General features: G+C 38.6%; 2 protein-coding genes across 7 annotated transcripts in view; one reads left to right on the top strand and one right to left on the bottom strand.

Annotated features, from left to right (window-relative positions):
• The window catches only part of PIK3CB (phosphatidylinositol-4,5-bisphosphate 3-kinase catalytic subunit beta), a 161,018-nt gene extending 158,033 nt beyond the window's left edge, over window positions 1–2,985 (top strand). For 3 of the 4 annotated variants that reach the window (XM_033132718.1, XM_033132716.1, XM_033132717.1), the window contains 2 exons: window positions 996–1,128; window positions 1,494–1,935. In XM_033132718.1, coding sequence (XP_032988609.1) covers window positions 996–1,128; window positions 1,494–1,631 — 271 coding nt within the window. In that variant the 3' untranslated portion in view covers window positions 1,632–1,935. Of the gene's footprint in view, window positions 1–995; window positions 1,129–1,493 lie in introns of all 4 variants that reach the window. The other variant, XM_033132719.1, reaches the window with a different exon arrangement.
• A 5,571-nt stretch (window positions 2,986–8,556) lies between these two features.
• On the bottom strand, window positions 8,557–26,035 carry FAIM (Fas apoptotic inhibitory molecule). Of its 3 annotated transcripts, none has more exons than XM_033131447.1 (6): window positions 25,849–26,035; window positions 21,717–21,774; window positions 20,232–20,364; window positions 19,655–19,883; window positions 12,076–12,125; window positions 8,557–8,993 (listed from the first exon to the last, which is right to left on the bottom strand). In XM_033131447.1, the coding sequence occupies exons 1-6, from the start codon at window positions 25,856–25,858 to the stop codon at window positions 8,844–8,846; spliced, it is 630 nt and encodes a 209-aa protein (XP_032987338.1). In that variant the 5' UTR covers window positions 25,859–26,035; the 3' UTR covers window positions 8,557–8,843. The 3 variants fall into 3 exon arrangements, with proteins under 3 accessions (XP_032987338.1, XP_032987339.1, XP_032987340.1); XM_033131448.1 differs by lacking the exon at window positions 25,849–26,035 and adding an exon at window positions 25,330–25,811; XM_033131449.1 differs by lacking the exons at window positions 21,717–21,774; window positions 25,849–26,035 and adding an exon at window positions 25,330–25,806.
• Window positions 26,036–26,760: the final 725 nt, after the last annotated feature.

The following is a 26,760-nucleotide window of genomic DNA, read 5'->3' as shown; positions in this document are numbered from 1 at the left end:
ATGGGGCTTTTGGGGGATTTGCCTGTTAGATCCATGTTACGGTTCAGATATACTCAGAGAAGAGAAACAATGCTGGAAAAGTGAAATAAGTTAGCTTTATTCCAATAGTATACCACCTTTTACCTGTCTTATAAAATTCTCTGAAACTATTAAGACATTTGATAGAGAGATGCTGAGAACAGGCATTTTGCTGTCATTCATCGTGGAGTACAGTGAGGGAGCCAGGGTTCAGAGACAGACTTTGTAATTTCTGATCTATTCCTCGTTCGTTGTATGTTTCTTTGCATATTACTGTCTTTCTGTCTTTGTTTCTTCATGTAAAATGGGGACAAACTAATTCAATTTCAGGGCTATTATGATAGAGACAGGTTACATGATGTGATGAACTCATATTATAGCCTTACTAAATAATTGGTATTATCATTTCTAGTTCTGCCTGGGTTTCTGCCAAATATACCTCTGGGTGCATTTTTTTCTTTCACAAAACTGAGATAGGATTGAGTGGTCCTTTTGAATGACCATCTAGAAGAGAAGAGAGGACGGCAAGATGACAGGGAGGTGCAACGCAAAAACACTGATCACCGATTCAGAGGACTTTAAAGAAATTAATGCCCGAAGTCAGACCACTGATCTGGAGTCTAGAAATGTGTTCAGAAATCCTCATGGATTATAATTATTACTTGCTTTACAATAATTTTTTTTGCCTCATAGAATTTAAAAGCCTAAATTGTGTTATATTGGTTTTTATCATAGAAAATATGTTTAGTTTTGTTTCTGAAAAATATATGTGTGGTTTTAGAGAGCTTGATTTATTTTATGTAAATTTTAGTCCTGGGACAATTTTCAAAGAAGGAAAAATCAGAAACGAACCTTTAGTTCAGTAGAAATTTTCCAGCTCTATGGAAAGTCTAGCTATAGCTCCCCCATCGTCCTTTATGAAATTTGCTGACTCTCCTCTAACAACATGCTCTTGTGATTTGCTGCATCAACTAAAGGTTCCGCCAGTGTTGTGAGGACGCGTATCTGATTTTACGTCGGCATGGGAATCTCTTCATCACTCTCTTTGCACTGATGTTGACTGCAGGGCTTCCTGAGCTCACATCAGTCAAGGATATACAGTATCTTAAGGTACAAACCCCTTTCTCTGTACATTGGAGCTCAATATACCTGCCTGTTCAGATGTTCAAAGGGAATAGAACCAAGTCTTTTTCTGTGAGACAGTTCTTGCACAGGAGTGGTAGTGGCAAGCAGCTGAGTAGGTGTCTTGCAATAATCATAAATTCATTTTGTCTTCAAAAACCCTTTGGCAGAGGTCATATTGTCACCCTACCTTGGTGTTTGTTCTCCCTCCTGCAAAAGTTTTAAATAAAAACATGAGGCACAGTACTTAATGGTGGCTGGGCATTGTAACCAAGCAGGCCTCCTGCAGATGTTGACATTTGCACATCACTTTGGAGGATGCATAAAATGAGATTTTTTTTCTTCATTTTTAGGACTCTCTTGCCTTAGGGAAGAGTGAAGAAGAAGCACTCAAGCAATTTAAGCAAAAATTTGACGAGGCACTCAGGGAAAGCTGGACTACGAAAGTGAACTGGATGGCCCACACAGTTCGGAAAGACTACAGATCTTAATGGTCAGCCTTTGCTCCTAACGTATTTGTTGGTTTTGTTTAGTTTTCATTTTGCACTTGCACTAAGTTGAATATGACCCTGCCAGAGATGTTATAAAGGGAATGAAATTCTGAATCTCAGTTAAATTTAAGAACAAGGCATCCCACACAACCTAATCTGAACAATCCCCGATGACCACCCTCTGCTTTTTGAATGCTTCCAAGATTCATCATGAAAACTGTCAACATTATGTTATGGATAATCATTTCTGCTGACTTTGCACGCCAGGGAATGCTACTAGAGATTGTTTTTTTGTCTGTCTTTTATTTTTTTTTAATTTTAAGTATTTGGTACTTTTCCGGAAAGGTGTAAATATTTCTTTTTTGAATTGTGACCAAGTGTTACCAGCCAACTTATCCATACCTGGGGACTGGTGGCTGTTCTTAATTTCCAAATGAGGCGTAAAAGAAAGGTATCTTTCTTCCCTTTTTAAATTGTATAAACTACAAATTATAATATAAGTTGAAATTATGATTATTTTTCAAAAGAAATCTTTTAAACCTGTGGAAACATTAATTCTTCTGTTATATTTATCTATCATGGTAACATCATCCCAGCCAGACTTGCTGAAAATCTACTGGTGAGGCAAATATATATGCTGCATATATATTTATAAAATTTCTAGTGGGAGTTCTGTATAAAAAGATGTTTCTTTGGTTTTCTTCAGCCTTTGTTTTACAAAAAGCAGAGCATTTTCCTAAGTTACTTTTTAGTTAACTGTATGTGATCCAGTTCTTCCAGCTGCTTCTGTAATGAGGCGTATATTAATACAGTTTTTACACGGTTATCTATGAAAGAGTTCATAGAGCATAATACTTGAGCAAATGTACCCAAGATACAGATGAAAAGGAAACTATTTATGGAATAAACTCAAGACCTAAAATTCAGTCTTTTAGTAAAATGCCAGATGTTCTTACTGTATTTATTAAAACTTGTAATAATGTGATTTTTTTCAAGGATATTAGTTCAAGTTGAAATGATTTCATGCCACATGGAATTCTTTAATTTATTTGTTGAGGTACCATATACTTAGGGTGCTAGATGGCAAACGATGTTAATATGTGCAATAGGAACTACTGGTTTGAATGTGTAAATGGATGCTCTTTCTGAGTACTGGCAACATCCAGCAAAACTACTGCTTATTCTCCAAAGACTATTGGGAGCTCTCAATTCTCAATGACATGGGAAAGAGAACTGAGTATTTGCCCAGTGACTGAGTTTTCTATAGGAATTTTATTAAAAATTGTTTAATTTTGTTGTCCTCCTTCATGTTCTCAGTCAAATAAATGGGTGAGCTGATTTTGGCTGCTCTTGGGATGTGTGGGTCTCTTCTTTATGGGCACCACAGGCTTTTGGATCTTGGCACTGGGACTCTTAAGAAATTGCCAAGTCAAGACAAACCAACCTCGGTAATTGTGAGGCACAGGGTCTCTTCCCTGCCTTCTCTCCTTGCCTCTCAGTCCCATCAAACTGTGTGGGAGGTCTCTTGGACTTTGGCGGGAGCCTGAGGCAAGAGGGTACCGTCATCAAGTTTCGGTATCTTTGGGAGGTACCCTAAGGCCTGGGAGAATGCTTCTTCGGTTACTCGGTACCTAAACCAAGGCCAGACTGTACCACTTTGGCACTGTCTTCCATGGGGCAGTTGCTCAGAGCAGGTCACAGTTTCTTGGAAATAACTCAGCCGAGGATGAGGTTGACCTCTGAACTTGACATTCCCAGGTCTGGTCTAGACTCAGTGAGAGTTCCAGGTTGCAGGTCAGGGGTTTGGAGAACGATGATTTGCCAGCCAGAAATAGGTACCAGTTTCCAGAGAGGTCTCCTCAGCCCCTAGGGGACCTTGGTAAATATATGGCAAATCAATGAATGTGAGTGTCTTTAAAAGTAAGAAAGGGAATTGAACCTCCGCAGACAGTGTTGGACTTGCATCCAGGATGGCTCTTCTCATACTGCCACACCTGTAGGCCCCCTAAGACACCAGGATGCTGTGGCACAGTAGCCCTTAGTAGCTGCTGAGCACCGCCAGCAGGTGCTTCATACACTTGCTGAATGCATGTCTGATTCTCGGGCTCTGGCTGAGCCAGAGGATGGGCGGTGGGGGTGGGGGAAGCAGAGAAAGCCCATCTCTGATGGGGTGGGATCTCCACTGCAGGAAAAACTTCTTGCATGGGGGCTGGTTACCCACTGCCGGGACTGTTAAGTGCTCTGGTCAACAGTGACTCTTACCCCAAAACACTTGGCTCCCTCTCTTTTGGTACTTTCACAAGTTTCCCCAAAACAAAGTTTTGGAAACCCTGCACATTTCCATACTTGAAGACAGCAGCTGTGCCTTCCAGGTCTGGGAACACATAGGATGACTTCGCTGAACAAGTAATTCCTCAGTATCCACCTCATGTCTAGAGGCACACCCTGGGCTGCAGAGGCCAGTGTTTGCACTCCAACTCTGCCTCTATGACCCCAAGTAATGTATTTATTATTTCTCTGGGTATGAGCTTCCGAATTTTATAAAATTGGACTGATAATAACCACCCCACTCACTTCTGTGCAGTAGGGAGAGGTAGGTTAAGACTGAACGGGGACGTGCTGAGTCCCAACTCAGAGGCAAACTCATTTCTTTCCCAGCTTCCCCTTCTTGAAGGCCACTGAAGGGAGGAATCTCGGGGAAAGAAAAGTCCTTCCAGACCTCTGTCCCTGTCTCCTGTCCGGGGAGGCCCCTCCAGTGCATTCTTAGTTCTGCCATGTCCAGCCCTAACTGTCAGCACCAGACCTCAGCCAGGCAGCCTGTAATGCAGAGGTCACATTTCTGCAGAAGGGTAAAGGTTGGCCTATGGGGTGGAGAGCAGAGAGGTACCCTGCCACGTGACCCTGACTGCTGGGGATGGGCGGCTCTTAGGAGGGGCACGGGCTGAGGTTTCTGGGAGAAGAGGGCCTCTGAGCTGAGTCTTGAAGGACAGATAGCAGCGAGGTGAAGGGGTGATGGGAAGAGCGGACTAGATACAGCATATGGAAAGGCCTCGAGGTGAGTACACGCAGGATTCGTGGGCATTATCTGTCAGGCGCAACAGTCGTTTCTTTCCTCCTGCCTCTTCCCCTTCCTCCCCTCCAGAAGACTGCACCTCTTCTCAGGGATCCAGGTAGAATGGGAACATCAGTCATTTGGATTTTCTCCTTTGTGAAATGCCTGCTTGAGTCCTTTGTCCATTTATTTATTTGGTTACCTGTCACTTTGGTTTTATTGTTGGTTTATTTATTTTGAGGCCTTTGTTTTGCTTTTTATTATGTGAAATTACATGTTTTGTATACAACCCCTTTATCAGTCATATGTATTGATCATGTTTTTTCTACTTATTATGTGACTTTTTCATTCTCAATGATTTCTTCTCACATGACCTTAATTTTAATGTCAAATATATCGTTATTTTCCTTTATGGTTAATATTTCTTGTGCAGTATTTAAGAAATCTTTCCCTATCCCAAGGTCATGAAGATACTTTACTGGATTGTCCTAAAAGCTTTACTATTATTATTATTTTTTCACCTATTCCATTAAGATCTATAATCTACCTGAAATTGCTTTTTATGTATAGTGTGAAGTGGGAGTCAAATTTTGTTGTTTCCCATATGAGCACCAAGTTGTCCAACACGTGTGTTTTAATAAACTTTTAAAGTTTCAGAGCAATCAATAGATTGACATACCCAGCAGACTTACTAAACATTCTTATTAATCCTAACTGTAGAAATTATTCTGTTTGCGCATATCATCTACAAATAATTGTAGCTTTATTTCTTCCTTTCTATTCCCGTCAACATTTCATTTCTTTGTCTTGCCCTTCTGCACTGGTTAGGAATTCCAGTATAACATTGAATAGAAACAATATTCAACCTTTTACTGATTGCAAAGGAAAAATTTTCAACATTAAGTATGGTGTTTGCCCTAGAATCTGGATCTCTTATTAAATTAAGGAAGCACATTTCGATTCCCAAGGGATTTTTTTCATTAAAAATCATGAAAGGGAGTTTCTGGGTTGGTGAATGCTTCCATGTGCCTGATGTTGGCACACCCCCAACTCCACAGGGAACAAGCTGCGCTCAGGACCCATCCAGACCTTGCTCTATGGATCTCTTGATCAGTATGTTCATTTGTAACCTTTATAGTATCATTTATAATAAACTGGTAATATTAAGTTTAAAAAATCAGGAAAGGATGCTGAATTTTATCTTTTTTTTAAATTAAGACAATCAAATGGTTTTTCTCATTTAGTGAGTTATATTGATTGATGTGCTAGTATTAAACCAAGTTTGCATTCCCAGAATGAGCAACTTGATTGTGATGTATTGTCTTCTTTATATATTGTTGGATTTTTTTGCCAATATTTCATTTTTGGCATCTATTTTCATCAGTGCCATTGGCCCATAAGTTTCTTTTAAGGTCTGTGTTGGGTTTTGTTACCAAGGTTTTAGTGACCTCATAACATAAGATTGGCATTATTTCTTAAAAGTTTGATAGAACTTTGCCATTGACCTAAATGTCTGATGTTTTCTTTGAGGTATGGGTTTAATTAATAGCTGGAGGAATATTCAGATTTTTATATATGTTCGTTGTAATTTCTAGGAATGTGTCCATTTCATCTACATTTTCAAATTGATCTTTATAAATAATTCATGCTTTAAGAGTTTATTAATGTTGCAGTGTTGGTAGTGATGTCCTCTTTTACATTCTTGGGATTGATTAGTGCCTTCTTGATTTTCTTAATTAATCTCACTTGATGTTTTTCCATTGCATTGGTCTTTACAAAGAATCAGCTTTTGGCTTTTTTGATCCTCTGTTGTATGTTTGTTTTCTACTCTCCTTTTATCCTTATTATTTCTTTCCTTCTAGTTTATTTTTGTTTGCTGTTATTCCTCCCTTCCAGTTTTATAAGATGGTTGCTTAGGCTGATAGATTTTTAGCTCTTAACAATAACATTACCTGCGTCCCATAAGTTTTGATATGAAGTCTTCATCACCATTCATAGTGCATTTAGTGCATTATGCAAAATAGTGCATTTTCTAGTTTCTATTTTGGTTTCTTCATGACCTACTGGTTATTTAGAAGTATATTTATTAATTTCCAAATACTCATGGATTTTCTCATTACCATTTTTTTGATTTTTAGATTGATTGCATGGCATTTAGAAATCATATTCTGTAAGATTTCAATTCTTTCAAATTTATGACCCACAACATGGTCAAGTATTATAAATGTTCAGTGTGTATATGAAAAATATCCATAATCTGTAATGAATGCAAGTGTTCTACATATGTTCATTAGAATGATTCTGTTTATTGTGTTGTTTCAGTTTATATATCTTCACTGAGTTTTTGCCTAGCATTTATGAGAGAGGTAAGTTAAAATATCCCACTATGATTTTGGATTTGCTTATTCTTATGTCAGTTTTTATTTTATAAGAGTTTGAGGCAATGTTATTAGGTGCATACAAATTTAGAGTTGATTTATATCCCTGGTGAATTGAATCATTTAAAATATCTTAAAGTGTTCTCCATATTTTGCCTAAAAGTCTACTTTAACTGATACTAATATAGTTATACCAACTTTTATTTTTCATTTCTGTTACATCTTTTTTTAAAATTTTCCTGTTCCATCTGAAATCCTCAGACGTCTTTTATTACCTTGAACATTTTAAACATAGTTACGTGACGCTCTGCATCTGATGAACTCTTAATCTGCAGCCCTAGTGGGTCTGTTCCTGTTTTGGTTATTTCTGTATACCCATTCATGTTGTCCTGTGTCGTTTGCTTGCATATTTATGTATGTATGATTCTTGTCATTTACATTACAATATTTTCTCCAAATATATTGTATATTGGCTTTGTTTGTGGTATCTTTTACCAGACAACTTTTAAACTTCTAGGTAAACATGTCTGCTTTTTTGTTTCATAGTTGCAGAGTTTCCTTATTTAATGAAGATCTCCTTTTGCCCTTAGCCAGTCTCAAATGCTACAGCTCTTCAGGGTTTAATTTTAGGCTCTCCCCCTTTTTTTCTCTATAAGCTCTCTAGTTGATGTTATCCATTCCCACTGCTATAAATCTTGTCTACAAGCATATTTCATTTTATTGTGCTTCACAGACATTGTGTTTTTGTTTTTTGTGGTTTTTTTTTTTTTTTTAACAAATTGAAGGTTTGTGGCAACCCTGCATTGAGCAAGTTTATTGGCCCCATTTTTCCAGCAGGCTCAGATGAAGGTTAGCATTTTTTAGCAATAAAGCATTTTTTAATTAAGGTATGCATATTGGTTTTTAAGACATAATTCTGTTGTACACCTAATAGGCTACACTACAAACAACTTTTATATGCACTGGGAAACCAAAAAATTCATGTGACTCACTTTTTTTGCGATATTTGCTCTATTGCAATGGTCTGGAGCCAAACCCACAATATCTCTGAAATACGCCTGTATATGCTGATGACGCCACATGTGTATCTCCTCTGAGCTTCAGTAACATGAATGTCACTGTCTGCCGTTTGTGAGGGGCATGCTAGGTCCTGGAGGATACAGTGGTATGCGTACCAGCCCTCAAAGCTCATTGGAGGAAGCAGGTACTGGGTGAAATTGAAGGGATGACTGGGGCACTTGTTCCTCTATTGTACATGTTGTACTGCTATAAGGGAAAGGCTACAGTCAAAGGATTAGTACTGGAATGTATGCGACACCATTTGACATTTCCTTAATATTGTTTCCAGATGGAAAATTACTCATTTTCTCCGTTTAAACTAATATCATTATGTACCAACTGCTTTAAACGAGAGAGACAACCTATCTGCACAGGTTAGAAACATATGAAGACATAATTTTTAGAAACAAATCAAGCAGCACCAATTTTATCTTACAGTGTTTATTATAGTAAAAGTTCTTCTTGTAAAACATTAATGATGTTGGTCCATATCTTATTTTCCATTTGGTTTTAAAACATTTTTACAGTATTTACAAAATTGCAGGTTTTTAAAATTGTACATTATTTTTTTCCTCTGACCCTTGGAATATTACAGTTTCAAGTAACTAAAAAACTAAAAAGATGGCAGACTAAATGTATCGAGAAGTACATACTGAACTTGTTTAATTACCATAGTAATTTAAAAGTCCTGATTGTTACTTCTTAATGTTCATTAACATGAAGTCATTCAAGAATCTCTGGGATTTCTCTATTATCCACAATCAGAGTATGAATAATCCCTTCTTTCCTCTTTCCACTACTGACAGCCTTTATGTAACAGTCATGGTTCCCAATATGGAAGTGAGTTTCAGTCCCATCATCTACAAACTCACCCTGCCAACAAAAGAAGGAGGAATTAGTGTTCAGAAGCATTTATCTTTGTCTAACCACTAACACCATCTAAACGGGTGGTATAATGAAGTATATATTAGTTAAATGTTAGGCTTTGCAAAATTAGTTAGAAGCTTGTATTTCGATGTTTTTACATTCTGCTATGAATTGAAGGTTTTTTTGTTTGTACTCCCTACAATAGAAGAATCTTAAGTTTCAGAGGGAAAAAAAATACACCTAATGGTTATGTGTCTGTAACATATACTATGTAGACAGAGAATAATTTTAAAAGTAAAACTGATAAAGATAATAGCAAACCTTTATTAGTTATTGTACACAAAGAACAGTTTCTATGCATTATTGCATCCTCACTATAACCCTGATAGAAGTACTGTTATCCTCATTTCACGGATGAGGAAATTGAGGCACAGAGTGGTTAAAGAACTTGCTGAAGGTCCTAGTCAGTCAGGAGTGGAGTGGTTTTAACCACTCTGAAAATCTGATTCCTCAGGGTGTTGGGTGGCTTTCAATAAAATACACAGGTAACAAAATCAAGCACTAAGAAATCTAGACCTGCTCTGTCCAATGCAGCAGCCACTAGCCATATGCAGCAATTGAGCACTTGAAATGTGTTGAGTCTGACATGAGATACTCTGTTTAAGTGTAAAATACACACTGGATTTGGAAGACTTAGTATGAAACAAAGAAATGTAAAATACGTAACTCACTAAAAATATTTTATATTGATTACATATTAAATTATACTATTTTTGATAGACTAAATCAAATATAAAATGAACTTCACCTTAAAACTTCCAAAATATGGCTACTAGAGAAGTTACATTTGAAGCTCATAACGGTGACATATTTCTACTGAATAGCACTGATTTGTAGTCTTAAAAGATAGGGGCAAAGTAGTAGAAGGAAGGAAAAAGAGGAGGCTTAGAGGATAAAAATGAATTGTGCCAGAAAGCAAAGAAACCACAGTCAGACTTAAAACTTGGCTGCGAGCTTTCTGGCAGCCGAAGCAGACAGAACCAAGTCCTGTAGCTAACATCTAACCAAAGAAAGCACAGCATGCATCAGTGAGAGAAGTGTTTTCCTAGCTCTGAGAAGAATTTGGCCAATAGTTCTTTATGGAAAGTGTACTGAATGCCAGCACAAGGACCGCGTCTGGTCTGGCCCTGGAGGGCAGTGTAATTCCTTTCACCCTCTTATACTGAGCTTTGGAAAATGCCTTTAGGTCATACTTCTGTAAAGATCAATTTAGAGGGAAGGACAATGGTCGACTAATACAATCTCTGGAAGTAGCTTCTTGGCTGTTTGACAGACATACTTTTGGTCATGATGCTTTGAGATAAAAAGAAAAAGGAGGAAAATACTCTGTAACTCAAATGCAGCAAGAGCAGGTGTGCATATACTGGGGAAGCTGCCCAGGTGCGGAGCGGCCGTAGTTACTGCGAGGTGGCCACTGGGGGATGAAGAGCTATTGTTCACACACTTGTGGTTTCCTGTCAATGACTGAGGGACAAAGACATTGAGGATGAACATTATTTTAAACTTCTTATCTACAGCCACATTCTTGATACCATAAAACAACATTCTTTCTATATTTGCCCTGGAGAATCCTTGAGGGTGGGAAGGAATGTGATTCAAAACTGCTCATTCTCCATCTAGAGAATTTCAGGATAGGAAGAAAGCAAGAACACGAAGGACCACCAGGTATGGCGTTGGGCACACAGTAGGTACCCCATGCAGGTCAGTGGTAAATGAAGCTGTTCCAAAAGGGGCTATAAAACACTGACGAGCTCTGCAAGCCTCTCTGTGTAAAAGGAACCTCTATCAGTAGATTGAACTGCTCAAGCTCAGAGGGTCAATTTTGAGTGAATCCTGGTTAAACTTCCCTTCAAGAATTAATACAAGGGTTAAGAAACAGAAAAGCATTCAACTTTGTAATTTGATTTCTGGCTTAGGCACTTCCTCAGAAGCAGACAGCTGTAAGAGCCACAGGTTCTAAGTAGTCTGCAGAATAAATTCATCCCAGACCAAGCACCTCTTCTCACCTTCCTATACCTATAATAGATAAAGGAGATAATGGCAGCAACTACAATTGTGCAACTAGCTAAAATGGACTACAGAAGAGAGCTGCTTCTCTCTAGACCTCGTGTTCACCGGAAGCCGGCATGAAAGCTGGATTCAAGGATAGTCCCCCTCGCTTGCCAGCAGACCCGTAACACGTGGGCATTTCCTCCCAATGATTTCAGCTCCTACTCCCTCACTCCACTTCCACGATAGACTCCTCTGCTTCCACTTCCCATGCTGGGTACACTGTACCACCATTATTTCATTCCCACTGGAAATTCACCCTACATGCATCCCACCACAGCATTACCAGTGCAAGTAGCTGATAGCAAAAGCCAAACACATCGGGATTTAGATGGGGATTTCATCGTGCTTGGCTACAGTGAGTGCGTAGCCTCTTAGCACTGCTGGTCTACAAATGCCACTCGTCTTCTGGGGTTTGCGACAGCGCCCTTTCCTATCTGCCTTTTTGTCATCATCTGACATTGGGTGCATCGCTTCTTTTTCAAAAACTTCGCTTTGAGGAAAGTACCATCTGCTTTGAGCGTATGGTGTAAAGCCTTCTATTCAATATGTCACCTGTGGACCAGCGACATTGGCGTCACGCAAGGAAGTGTGAGAATTTGCATCTTAGCAAGATCCCAGGTGATTTCTATACATGCAAATTGGAGAAGCAGTGGCATAAAGCACAATTTTAACGTGGATAAACACAGGAGACATAATTTTGGGGGGAGGATTTTTTTTTAATGGGGATCTTGTAGGACAGGCTGGTCCAGGAAAAGAAAGGTAGAGTGTGAGCTTGCTGCAAGCTCACAATGTAAACTTTCTAAACAGGCACTCTCCAGGAAAGATTTCAGATTTTGGAGTCTGGAGGAATTCATCTCCTTTTTATTTTCAATCAAGAAGACAGTTAATTATAAAATCTCCATAATTGGGAAATGTAGCAACATTTCAACAGTAACTTATACACATGGTGCTAAGAGTAATCAAAAGGTCGACTTACTGCTGTCTCCATTTTCTTACCATTGCACCATACATCCATAGTGTCTTTTTCTGTAAAAGTAACAAATTTTAAAAATTATAATCTATGATTTAAAGATAAAGCTAACTCTTTATAGTTATTATTTTAGGAAAAGTTCGACACACTGGATTTCTAAAAGTCCATTAACTTTTTATGGCTTTGCAAATCTTTTAAATTTGAAGAAACTATTTGTTCACACGCAAAAATCAAAATGAAACAAAACAATTTGAAAAGAAAATCATGGTCCCAATATAAACAGATGAAGACTTGTTAAACAAAATAAATACTGAAGCACAATCTTTAAAGGAGGATGCACACAGATGAATGTGAGGAGGGAACTTTCCCCACGCCATGTCGTTTAATATCAGTGACTAGATGATTCCCCGTCTCTCACACTGACCCAACTGGATGATGGTACAAAGAGACCACAAAAAAGGCTGCCATAGGGTTCATATAGGATAGCCAGCTTGTCAGATTTAGAAATTTAGCCTTAAATTTCCTACTGGATAGCAAAATCATCTCTATTCGTTTTTGTAATGGTTTCTCGTTAGGGAAATAGTGGATTGTAAGAAAAACGACAGGTGTACCTGGTAGATTGTGTAAGGACAGTGCTAACACAATAGAGCAAAATGCTGCCACGATACACCTGGGTGTTAAGCTGCCAAGCTCACTTCAGGGAGGTGCGTATATGTGTGTGTGTGTGTGTGTGTGTGCACAAATGCACATGCATTTGGGGGAGAGGATCCCCAGGCCCACTTGTGAATGGTAGTGTCCTGGGGAAGGGCAGGAGAGAAGACTGCACTCCTCAAGCAAGCAGAAGAGGAGCTTTGGGTATTACAATGAAGACTAAAGAGAAGCATGGCTGGTGTGCACAAGGAGCCCAGGGGTCAACAACTTGTCTGAGGGGGGTCAAGGCTGAGATACCAGTACCCGGCTTGACACTGACAGGCCATCTACTCGGGAACACAGTCCTAAAGGGGATTCTTCCACACCCCGAGATGGGAGCCTCGCTTAGAGAACGGACAAATGACTTTAGGCTGGGCTAGAGGGAGACAGAGAAAGGCAGAGGGGCCCAGGAGATAGGGGCAGGGTGCCCAAATGGCCGCCTGAACAGGAAGCATCTACAACCGTAGCTGCAAGGAAGCCCAGCTTGTCCCAAAGCATCAGGTTACACACTGCTAAAGTAAACCACGATGGACATGAAAATTGGAATTTTATTTAGTATGCCTACTGAACATGGTCGTGTGCTCAAATTTTCTATAATAGCGATTAACATGCCTCTGAAGAACACTAGTCCAGAAGCGATAAAAGAAAAATGGAATAAATTTGACTACATGAAAGTGAAAAAGATTTCTACATGACTGAAAAAAAAGAAAAAACCATGTACACACATAAGCAAAGTCATACAATAAATGACAAACTGGGAAAAAATATTTGAAACAGCACAAACAGCACTAGTTTTAGTAATAAAAGGCTCCTAGCAATCGAGAAAAAGGCCAACAACCCAAAAGGAAATGGGTCCAGGGCTGAGCATTTGAGATCTTGCTCCCCGGCACATGCCCTCAGTATGGCTCAAATAAACTCTTACAAAAATTCTCGAAAAAAGAAAAATGGGTCAAGGGACATGAACAGGCATTATCAGAAAAAAAACAAAAGGATCTTAAATACATGAAAAGACGCTCAACCTCAGTTTTGAAAAAGGCAAATAAAAACAACACTGAAATACCATTTTTCACCTAGCAGAATATCAAATATCCAACAACATGCTCTGTTGGAGAACCCATGGGAAAATAGGTAATGAGAGGACACAATGGTAGAAGTACCGTGGAGGGCAACTGGGCAAAATCTAGTCAGATGACAAATGCAATTATTCTTCTGGGAATTTGTCCTAAAGAGAGAGATGCACTATATTCCAAGAGGCATATGAACAAAGCTATTTCTTTAACAGTGCTTCAAACGGCAACAAATTAGACACAGCCCAGGTGCCTATCTGTTGGGAATGAGTTAAACTATTTTATTTACTATTGAAATTTACTCTGCAGCTATTTTAATAAGTATGAGAAAGTTCTACATACTGATAGAAAGGAATCTTCAGAATATATTGATAAATCAATAATAAAGATGATTATATGTAATAAAGAAGTAATAAAACATATTTGCTTGAATCTGAATAAAGAAACACTAGCATTCACTATTAAACATAGCTATATTTATGGGGGAAATGGTGGACCGAAACAGGAGTGGAAGCAGGATTTCTCAATGTATCTTTATATCATTTTGATTTCTGAATTATGTATCACCTATTCAAAAGTATACGTTAATAAAAGAACATATCAATCTGATAAAGCATCAAGTCAGTTATGGCTCAGAAGTGGATTCAGAACTTGGAGCCTCCCCAGCCCTGCCTGCCTGCAGATTCCCTCAGCCCACATGACCAATGGCTGAGGAGTCTGCAGAGAAGTCCTGAGCAGCTATGTTCAGCAACTGCTTTCACAGAAGTGCAAGGTTTCAGAGCAGAGAGAGAATTTCCTCCCAACATGAAGTTGGGAAAGTACAAGCATACTAGTACTTTCCTCTTGCTGTCTTTATTTTCCTCCCACAGTGTTGAGTCGTGTGGCGACTCCCAGACCTAACAATGCTGACCAGTGCTATCTTCGGACCCCTTTGCATGCCTCGCATCTTTTAGGTGGTGAAAAAGAAAGGATAGGATCTTTGAGGTCAGAGAGCCCTGGGTTCAAATCCCAGCTTCATGATTTACTAGCGCAGCCTTTGGCAAGTCGCCACCACTCTGGGCCTCAATTAGCCTCAATCTCCTCATGGGTTAAATGAAGTGATACCACTTTTCTTGCAGGTTGTTATAAGGATTAGAAATGATTTATGTAAAATGCCTAGCATAGTATCTGGTGCAGAATATGGCCTCTCAGTACATTGTACTGTTTTTGTTATTAAGAGCTTTTTTGGGCCTTCTTCTGTTTTAACTTCTCAATATAAAATTTAGCAAGTTATATAATGGGGCCCAGACTGCTCTGGCCCTTTCAGACCTCTCCACGCACCTCCTATGAGTCATCCACTGTTAAAATGTATAAAACCCCTGCCAGTGTCAGCTGCTATTCACACAGTGGCCCTCCCAGCCTTCCAGTACAAAACCCCATGCTGAGAAGAAACTTCTGGGAAGAGAATCCAAATTTAGCAGCCCAGGAACACCAGAGTAAAGGAAAAAGAAGATCTAGAAAAAAGTGGAGAAGGAAATAGCAGGCATGTCAGAAAGTATGCTCCTATGGTTTTTAACATTATCCAAAAACAACAGAAAAAAGAATTCCAGAACCTGAAGTTTAAAAAGCTAACCAAAACCACACTCCCTTCTACAAGTTCAGAAAAACCTAAATTCATATAAAAATGAGCAAAGAAAGGTATTGAGCTCTAGCTCCATAAAAAAATTATAAGAAAAAAGAACAACAATCATTATAGATAATGAAAGTATCAGAAAGATGTTTACAAAAAAAGATAAAATACTATTTCCAAGTGAGCTAAAAGAAATGAAAAAATCATACAAGATATGAAAGAATAACAAAGATTAGAAAAACTCCGAGAAATGAAGTAGTAGAATTCAGTCAAGAATCAGAAATAAAAATAATGTCAGAAATGAAGACTAAACTAAAAGGAACACAAAGCCAAAAAACAATAAATTATTCCTAACAGAAACAGAAGATGAAACGGGGGACATTTTAAAAAATCAAAAAGAAAGAAAGAAGACAGGACAACACAAGCCACAGCCTGGGAGAAAGTATCTACAAAACACATGATAAAGAACTTATTTGAAATATACAAAGAACTCTTAAAACTCAACAATAAGAAAACAACCCAATTTTAAAAAGGGGAGAAGTCTGCACAAACATCTCACTAAAGATACACAGATTCCAAATGTGCATATGAAAACACGCTCAACACCATATTATCATTAGGGAATTACAAATCAATCTGCGATATCATTACACACTTATGAGAATGCCCCAAATCCAAAACACTACAGCGCTGCTGTCAAGGACGTGAAGCAGCAGGAGCTCTTATTCATTGCTGGGGGGACGCAAAAACTTTGGGAGACAGGTTAGTGATTTCTTAGAAAACTAAACGTACTCTTACTATATGATCCAGCAATCAAGCTCCTAGTTATTTACCCAACGGATTTAAAAATTTATGTCCACATACTGAACTGCACACAAATGTTTATACAGCAGCTTTTTTCATTAACTGCCTAAAATTGGAAGCAACCAAGATATCCTTCAGTAGGTGAATGGATAAACTGTGGTGCATCCATACCATGGATTATTATTCAGCAATAAGAAGAAATGAACTATCAAGCCATGAAAAGACATAGAGGAATCTTAAATGCCTATTACTAAGAAAAAGATGCTAGGCCTGAAAAAGCTACATACTGTATGACTATGTACATACTGGAAAAGGTAAACTATAGAGATAGTAAAAAAGATCAGCGGTTGCCAGGAGTTGGGCGGGGAAGGAGAAGAGGATGGATACGGAAGAGCATGGGATTTTTAGGACAGTGAAACTATTCTGTATTGATACTCTAATGGCGGAACATGACATTATACATTTGGCAAACCTATAGAACCGTATAATGCAAGAGTGAATTCTAATGTAAACTATGGACTTCAGTTAATAATAGGGTATCCATATTGGTTTGCTACATAATTGTAATGAATGTATCACACCAAAGCAAGACGTGAATAATAGGGAAAATGCCGGGGTCGGGGGGCAGGCAGAGGAGTATATGGGAAGTCTGTATTTTCTGCTCAATTTTTCTTTAAACTTAAAACTACTTTAGAAAATAAATCTTAATTTTAAAAGAAAGGAAGATGGAGAGAGGAAGGAAGGAAGTTAGGTGGGCAGGTAGGCAGACAGAAAGGAAGAAGAGAGAGAGAAGAGGCGGGGGGAAGAGACACAGGATGTGAGAGAACCTGACACATTTAGAAGATAGGTCTAAAGATCCAATATCTATACCATAGGCGTCCATGAGGAAGAAAACCAAAGCAAAGGAACAGAACTAATACTAAAACTGTAATTCAAGAAAACTTAAAAAATTTCATTCTACATATTGAAAATATTTACCATGTATGTGCCTGAGAAAACTGACCAAGAATGATCATTACCCTGACATATTCTAGTAAAATTAGACAAAAATAGCAAGGCACTTTTAAGGGAAAGAAAATCAGATCATCATCACACTTTTTGACAGTAACAGTTTATGCCAGAAAAAAGTGGAGCAATATACCTAAGATACTTAAGGAACGAAAACATAAGCCAAGAACATTATATCTATCCAAACTGAGCTTCAAATATAAAAGACACAAATGTCATCAACATGCAAGAATTCAAGTAATATTGTTAATATTCCTAAGAAATGTACTAGAGAACAAGTTTCAGACAAGCAAAATGATCAGACAGGAGTAATCTAATGAACTGAAAGAAATATATAAATATTTACTTATAGATTTAAGTGTGGTTTGGAAGAAACAAGAACACTATATAATGACTATATGTTCTGACAATGCAGGTACAATAAAATTGGAAAATGATATGCAAAAAATGTTTTAAATTTGGTTTGGTAATCATATTAATGGTAGTAGTATTTGCATTGTTAATGGAAACTACTATGTATGTAATGTGGCACAAAGCAAATGAGTAAATTATATTCTAATTGCATCATCTTCTGTGTCATTGAGAAGGAAAATTCTCTGTATGAAAGAAAGGACATACAGATGTTAGATAAATTTAAGTAAAAGCCTGCTAATATTCCTGAATTTGAATTACAAGTATCCGTATGAACTCATAAGCTATTTTATCTATAAAAAGTCCCTCCCTCCCTCTCTTCACCCATCCATCCATCCATGTATGTATATAATTTCTTTGCTCCATCCACTGACAACCTAAAAATAATGAATGAGCATCATTGAGGGATGCCCAGATTATGCTCTTGAAATACCATTTTCTCCAAGAAAACAAGGTCTTCTTGGAGAAATGGGTGATTCCAGTTCTGGGCAGGAAATGGTCAAAATGAGCCCATTTTGTCACACCAGATAGCAAGGAAGCTATTAAAGTCTCCCAAGGATGTGTCAAAAGGATTCAGGAGCCAATCTAAAGAGTATCTCATTGGCCAAAAATGGGACAATTTGAGCATCAACATCAGTAAGGATAATAACTGCAATGTATTGAAATACATCAAAATGTTTAAGTCTATGAGTTAATAATGATTTGAAAAAACCTGAATGATCACTTTTGGAGGAGAATAAGGAGTCAATTCAATATATTGAAAACTGATAAAGGGAAAACAAGCAGTTATGCTGCATTTCTTATACAAACTGTACCTCTGCGTAACCAAATTCTAGTAAAAGTTTCTCATTATAGACGTATTCCAGCTAATGAATAAGAAAGGATGGAATCAGAATATCATAATTTGGCAACTGCTAATGAATTAATGGGTGTAGGCACTAGGTATTAATGGTTGCAAACATCATAAAAATTGACAAATACCATATACCTCTTCATATAACAAACTATAAAGTGGTCTTGCCAGGAAAAAAACAAAAGAGAACACTAAATTTGACCAATTCTTCAAAGTCAACTACAAATTCACAGGAAATATGAAAAACAGGAACATCACAGGAATGCAATCAACAAAACCCAGACCATAGGAAGCTCTTCAAGACAAACCGATCCAGTTTCTTCAATGAATAAGCTATATAAGAGATTTTGGTTTCTTTTTTTCAATTATGTGCATTTATTACTTGATAAACATTTTTCAATCTTAAAACTTTTTTTTTAAAAAAAAATGTTTGCTAGCATTTGACTAGACTGTAGACTCTCTAAAAGCGTAGACAAGGTCTCTTCACCTATGCGTCCTCAGGGAATGGTACACTCACTGTTATTTAGCAGGTACAGTATTCAGTGTTATCAAAGGAAATCAATCAGTGAATTAATGAGATAATCTAAACAGTCTTAACTTAGAAGCAGGAAATACTAGGAGTAACCAGAAAAGAAAAGGTAATAACTGGTAAATATTTGTCACACAAATTTTGAGGGCCAATAGAAACTAAGCACAAATGGCAATCTGTAACAACAGAACTTAGCTTAAAGATCAACAGATTCTTACTTCTTAGTTTTTAATGTACTTTATCTGGACTCTGACAATTTTGATCTGCTGCGGTCCTTACTCTGGAGAAAAGTTCCCATCTTACTGAGGAATCTTAAATTTCCAACGGCCTTTAGACATGCTTTTAAAGTGAAACATCAAATAGTAACAAATGTCTACATCAATATTTTTTTAAACCCAAGTTAACAATCCTCAAATACATTACCATAAAATCTGGCTTTTATGTTTAATAGATAAATCAGTCCATTAAATGAATACTTCATTCACACAGAGCACATTAAAAATACACCTGCACTTATCGTCTCCTATTCATAGTTCCCATAAAAGGTCTGGACAGTTAGAGCAAGTAAACAGCCATCAGAAAAAGCCAATCAATTCTGCAGAAACAGGACTCACCCAACACAACTCGAAAGTCCTCACCATCCAAGTGTAATATCCAAGTATTGGTGGTTTTTGATCTGTTCTCCATATACTTCTTGAGACTTTTCCCATTAATCTCCAGAGTATATTCATAAGCAAAACCACGGACGGCATCTATATTTATGGTTGCTTTTGTCTTTGCAGCTCCAACACAGAAGGTTTCTTTGCCCACTAATTTGAACATCCATTCTTTTCTTACCTCTTCCTAAGTAATAAAATAGAAAAGTTGAAAACACACAAATGGAATAAAATGTAGTATTTAATTTTAGAAAAATATAATTAAAGTGAGCAGATGACAGTGCTAGTTAGATGTAATTGTATTCATTCATGACGCAAAGTTTTTAGAAAAAAAGGCATTTTAAGTTTAAATAATAAATGGTAGAGTCTATGAATTCTGTTAACTATTATCAGTTCACTTTGTACAGAAAAATGATGCAGGCCAATTTGTAAAGATAAACACTGTAAGCCCGAATTCACATATAAAGAATCTACATTAACAAAATCAACCTTCTCTGCATACCATGTTTTACAAAGTAACATATTTTTTTCCTACCTTCCCATCTACATACACCACTCGTTTGCCTGATGTGGTCCCGTGTTCAAATTCAATCTTATGGACTCCGTCACTTAAAGCAACATCCCACACGGCTACAAGATCTGTCATTTTGTCCAGGCTATAAGGAGGGCTAAAGGGATAAAATAAAGCAATTACATTTGGCCCAAAACACAATTAATCCTTCCAAGATGAAAATACCAGATTTTTAAAACCCCTAAAATGACAAAATCTTAAAGTAATATTACTTAAGAAATCCTACTCACAGTACATGGACTGTCTTCTTCCTTTTACACACTCTTCCTTTAAGATGAAACTACTATATATGGGTATATAGTCGGATAACTCCAAACAAAGTCACCTTAATATTAATAGGATTAAGAATCTATCTGTTTATCCACAATAGTAATCTAAGCTAGGCTACAGAATAATGCTTGGAAAGGTCAGTAAAAGGTCTCTACTTCTTCCTCCCCTCATTTAAAAAGGAAAGTATTTAATTTTGGTTTTTCGTATTCAGATTTAAATCACTCCAAGAGTTCTCCAAACCTTTTATACTTAAACCAATGAGTAAGAATTCATTTTAACAAAAAGGTTCTAATTTATTATACTGAGAAAAAGAGAAGTCATGGAAGAAATGTCCTATAATACAGATTAAAATGTTATGGAAAATAGTAATTCTTGTCATTAGTATAGGAAATCTTATTTAAAAAAAAAATAAAGGGGTCTATTTTATCAGAAGTTTCTGGCACAATTTAAACACATATTTTTGATATTAATATTTTAATACAAAACGATATATATGTGTCTTATGTGAAAGACATATATAATGTAAATATAAGTAATATTTTGATATTGATATAGGTTTTTAGCTTTGAGAGAAGTAACATTTATTACAGCTTTAATGATCATAGCTAATCTAACAGTTAAGTGCTTACTGTATGCCAGTCATAATTCTAAGAGCTTTACACATATTAACTCATGGAATCCTCACCATAAGGTGGGTACTATTATTATCCCTATTTCATAGATGAGGAAACTGAGGCTTAGAGAGGCTAAGGGCTTGTCTAAAGTCACAATGATAGTAAGTGGCAGATGGGATTTAAACTTAGGACTCTGGTTCCAGAGCCTGTTCTCTTCACTACTTCCTAGTCTCTCCATTCCCTTTAATCTCCTTTGTATGCTCTAACTCAGAGACACTAAATAGGTTTTATATCATTTTGAAGTGATTGCCAAGAACTTTGTGCTGCCAGGGATTTGGAGACCTTACATCCAGCTCCTTTGGGAAAGGCTGCTATGTTAGTGGTGGCCACCTCCATGCCAGGTGTTTACTACCCTGTTCTACATCATAAAAGGGCAAAACCACACATTCTGCAATTTTATAAAATGTGTCCTTAAAAAAGTAGCCTGGATAAATAACTCTTCTGAATGATTAAAACCATCTTGAAATTTTCAGAAGCTGGTTTTATTGCAATGCAAGACATTTACCTTTCGTCATCTTCAAAGACAGGACTGTCATCTCCAGATGCCATGGTTGGCAAACAGTCTTTAATCCAATTAGCAGCCAGGAAAGAAAAAAGCAGAATTGCAGCAAAGAAAGATTGAGAGCAACAAAGATGACATCTGCAAAGGGATTGTTCTAATTTTGCAATCCATTTCTTAAATTGCATGCAGTTTCTAATGAAACAGTTTTTACATACAATAGAATTGCAAAGTCTAATTTTCAGAGAAAGAAGTCATGCAGATTAGCAAATCATATTTTTTTTCCATGTTATGGATTTATAATTTCCTAAAACTAGAGACTAAACACTGGTTTATTTCAAGTATTATACTACGTCAGAGCTTCAAGAGAACTAGAGGTCCTCTGGGTCCCATTATTCCCAAATTGAGACACAAGCAGCCCCAAGGGTATGAAGCAGTGGGTCAGGGAATACATAAAACTCCAGGATAAACAATGCATCTTCTGGAAGTATCGGTGTTACAGGGTGGTAACAAATTTAAAATGCAATTTGTATATTAAATTTTATATAGGTTATAATTTTAAGGTTATATTATGATAGAATATATAATTAAAAAAAAATTTTTTTTGAAAACTTCAAAGAAATGTTGAGTTTGCAGGAAGCAGCCAGGGATATGCTAGTTCACTTTCTAAGAGCAAACAATTTACCTGCTTACTCAAGCCCACATAATTTACTAGTGCCAATAATGAATGCCCCATCAGTTATGTGGTTTGCTCAGGTCACTGGCAGGGCCCACACCAAAACTAGAGCTCAGTATTGTGCAATTAACTAAACAGTAACTGGGCTGTAAGGCTGGTTAAGTTTTACTGACATCAGAGGCACAGATATACTCACATGCATAGGAAACCCTCCACATTTGAAGATTTGGGATTAACAGTTGTACCCAGCCTAACCCACTGAAAAATGGCTATTTTTTGCTCCCAGGATCTACCCTAGCCTAGCCTTCTCCCTATATATACCCAAGGGTGGTCTCTCCTTGTTAAAAGTAGGAGATTGCCAACCTTCTTTGGCTGGAAACAGCCAGAAGCCACAAGGTGTTTTTATAAAGATGTTAAGGAAGAGATTAGTACCCATAAAAGCAATACAACAGGCAAAGAAAAGCTAGGAATTTTAGAATGTAAATTTCAAAAACACTTTGTACCTAAAACAAATCCCTCTTTTCTTTCTTTCTTTTTCTTTTTCTTTTTTTAATTAGGAACTTACAAATTGTAGATTGCTCTAGTCTTTGGAAACCCTAGGATATCTCCTATGTAAGTGGAGGGTAGGAAAGCAAAGCGAATAGAGCGCAATAGAGTAAGCCAAATAGCGTAACAACATGGATAAGCATCTTTTGCAAATCAGAGTGGACTTCGGGATATCATTCAAATTTTGCTCCACAACTTTTAGAGACTCTAGTCAGCTCAATAATTCAGCATTCAAAGTTGAAAATAATTGCCCAGTTTTCCATTATAAGGAACTTCAAGAATTGTCATACTAACATAAGGCATGGTAACATCTTAATTATAATAACTTTTCATATAGGTATAAAAGATAACACAAATCAGAAGAGAGATTACAAATCAACATCACCCCTATTTAAAAATTTTTTCTGTAAACTATCAACCTTCATTCATATATTCAACATTTATATATGAAGTATCTGTTTATGGTGTTGAAAAGTTTTGGAAATAGTGGTGATGGTTGCACAACATTGTGACTATACTTAATGTTACTGAATTGTTAACACTTAAAAATGGTTAAAGTGGCAAATTCTATGTCATAGATATTTTACCACAACTTAAAAAAAGTAATACTGTAATACATCAAAAAATTGAATTGTACACGTCAAATGTGTGAATTATATGGTATGTGATATATATCAACAAAGTTGTTAAAAAAAAAAAAAAAGACCTAGGTGCCCTGCCAGTAGTGTTTCTTGGAATGTGATTACACTTATAACCAAGAGATGATCACAGCTGTCCTTGTCACTGATTTCTCCGTTACTCACTTGAATAATGAGAAAGAACTGTCACACACAGATCTCTAAGTTACAAACTGGACTTACTAAACACGTCATATTCTAAATTCATTCAGCATGCTAATAGTTATTAATCCCTTATGCACGAGGCACTGAGGGTGCACGACTCTGGAGAGACCAGAAGATGATTACAGCACAGCCAGGATCACGTGACAAACAGGAACCCGATCATTACAAAGAAAAATTCCCTCTATTTTAGCACAAAGTTTTAAAAATGTAAATGAAAAGGATGGCAAAACAAATTCCGTTTATTTTCCCTGATGAGGACAATGTCACTCCCTGGAAACTTCTTACAAGTCTTCAAAGAAAGCTTTCTGAGTATCCAGTGACTGCCCATCTGCATAATTTTTTACAATCCCTTCCCTACCAACCCAACACCATGTTTCAGAATATGACTTAAGCTTTAACAAGTTCCCACTTTTTCTCTAACCCATCTTGAATTGTGTGTTAACTTAGGTTTAACCTAACTGGAGACTGTAGTGGTTTCTCCAGGCTAAACCTAAATCAGTTTTAAAAATTCCTAAGATACTCATAATTCCCTTTTCAGCAAAAGCTTTAGGTAAGGCCAGCCACAAGGCAGGTCACTTCAACAAACAGGTGTTGACACTGTGGGTCCGGTCCCTTGTAAAACACTGGGACCTACAGCAAAGTCGGTCAGAAAGCTCCCCGAGCCAGTTATTCCCAAATGCTACCGGAGGTACAAAAGACAATAACTTTTCTGAGAAGCATTTTGCAACGTATACTACAAGCCTAACGAAGGGGTTACTTTAAACAGTGATGCTCAAAAAAACAGATGGAACAGTGCCCAACAAAATGCTTTTGTGACGGCTGAAAACTGAAAACCACCTATATGTTCACCATGGGGGGGGGGGGTATCCATTAAGTAAATCACAGTCCTGTCACTCAACAAACTGAAGGTCAAACCCGGGCCAGGCTTCCAGGAAGGATGTATAGGTCAATCTGGCACACAGGAACGCAGCCTAGTGCGGTCAATAGAAAGAAACGTAGAAAAACATTTAAAGCCGTGGGTAGATGTGTGTAATGTATTAAAATAAAAAGAAGCCAAGTTATAGCACTTTCTGATCCAGGTCCTGCAAAAATACAGTCCGATCATGCTTATTTACGGGGGGGAAAGGGACTGGAAGGAAATACACCTTAATGTTAACTCGGGTTATTTCTGGGGAACGGATTCGGCTCTTGTGCTTCCTTCCTTGTGCTTTTCGGTTCCACTTTTTCGACAGCGACAAGTATTGATTTTGGTAGTTGCGGACAGGCCGGAGCGGCGGGTCTCAGGGCCTGGCGGGGCAGGGGGGTCCGCCAGCCCCGGTCCCCGCCTCTGCCCGCGGCTGGGCGGACAGCACACGGCCGCAGCACACCCCGCGCGGGCCGTGTGCCCCACGGCAGGCTCTCACCCGCAGCGTGCACACCGCCCACGGCTCCGCCGCCGCCGCCGCCGCCGCCCGGAGATGGCGGCCGCCTGCGCCGCGGCGGGGTCGCCCGGGGCTGTGCTCAGGGGCTCTCCGGGGCCAGGCTCCGGCCGCCGCGCCTGGGCCGCGGGTCTCACCTGTACGCCGGTGGCTGCGGCAGGCTCTGGGTCACGCCGCGCAGGAGTGCCGACCCCGCCACCTAGGCCGCGCCGCCTTGCTCCCTTCGCCGAGAACCACACGCAGACTCCGCGGAAGTTACAAGCTCGGCCGGCACGAGTACCAGGCGCGCCGACTGTTTGTCGCGCTTCAGGTCCCCCGAGGCCCGCAGTGCAGGCCGCCACCCGCTTCGCCGCAGGGCAGACCCAGCTCCGCCCGCTGCCTCCGCGGAGGGCTTAGCGCACTCGGCCGAGGCCCTTCCTCAATCCCCACACCCGAGAACCAGCCCCGCGGCTCATCCAGTCACCCTGCCAACAAAGTTGGTGAGAACCAGCTCATGGCAGGCGCTGGGCGAAAACGGACCCGTATCTGCGCTGATGCCCCAGGGCAGGTCAACCTGTTCATGGCATTCGCTTCTAGAAACCTCGTTACGAGTTCTGGTTAGAGACCAAAACTCCTTATGGTAGGCATAGGCCGTGTATGATGTTGATCTTGCCTACCTGGCTTCATTTAGGAACTCAAAGGATGCAAACTCCTTCTCCTCCCAGGGCCTCTGCGATGCTTCTGGCTTCTTCCCTTTTGTCACGTCTATTTTATTGTTGCGATTGTTCTTCCTAGATCATTTCTTAAGGAAAACTATTCTGGCCCCTAAGGCTTGCAATACCGGTAATTCTCCTTCTCAGTCCCTTTCAAAATGTGCAATTATTTGTGTAATTTTTACTGAATATGTAACTTAATAGTAGACTGAGGTCCGTGTAGGCAGGGACCATGGCTGCTTGGTTCTCTTTTATTTCCCACGTCTGCACAGTGCAGGCTCATAGTAGGCTCTGATAAATATTTGTTGAATGAGTGAATGAAGATCAGGCCTGGGTAATGTTTTAGGTGGCCTTGAGTTTCACTGTAAGGAGGAGACAATGTCACCTACAGAGAGGAAGGAAGATTGTTGACTGGGCCATCTGAGGAGAGCAGGGAGTGGTCCGTGTGGAGAGTAGGCCCAGCAACAAAGTAAGGACATGAAGTATTCTGGAGGGATTCTGAGGGCCCAGCAGATCTGGAGGCATAGGGGCTGTAAGGCTCCTTATGTAATTTCTTCCTGCAGCTTGATGTTAATGTAAAGAAGGATCGTTTCACCTTTGGGGTTGGTAGAGTGGGTTGGGTTTCTAGATGCTGGACAAGTATGTGAATGAAGGGGGTGTGGGAAACAATAGGGAACAATCTATTGATTAGGTTAACTAGTCTGCAAACTAATAATGACTGAATTCTTAAGCAAATTATATTACAGGGATTCTGCTTAGTGAGCATTGATTTCTTGTTTGCTACCCTGTATTGAAAGTTCTCTGAAGAGAAAGACTTTTCATATTTGTATTTTCTTCTGCACCAGTGTCTTGAACAGAATTTTCAATAAATGATTG

Source organism: Rhinolophus ferrumequinum, chromosome 17 (assembly GCF_004115265.2).
Source record: "Rhinolophus ferrumequinum isolate MPI-CBG mRhiFer1 chromosome 17, mRhiFer1_v1.p, whole genome shotgun sequence".
NCBI classification, from domain to species: domain Eukaryota; kingdom Metazoa; phylum Chordata; class Mammalia; order Chiroptera; family Rhinolophidae; genus Rhinolophus; species Rhinolophus ferrumequinum.
The sequence above is the reverse complement of the archived record's forward strand: the minus strand, read 5'-3'. Positions and strand labels throughout refer to the sequence as shown.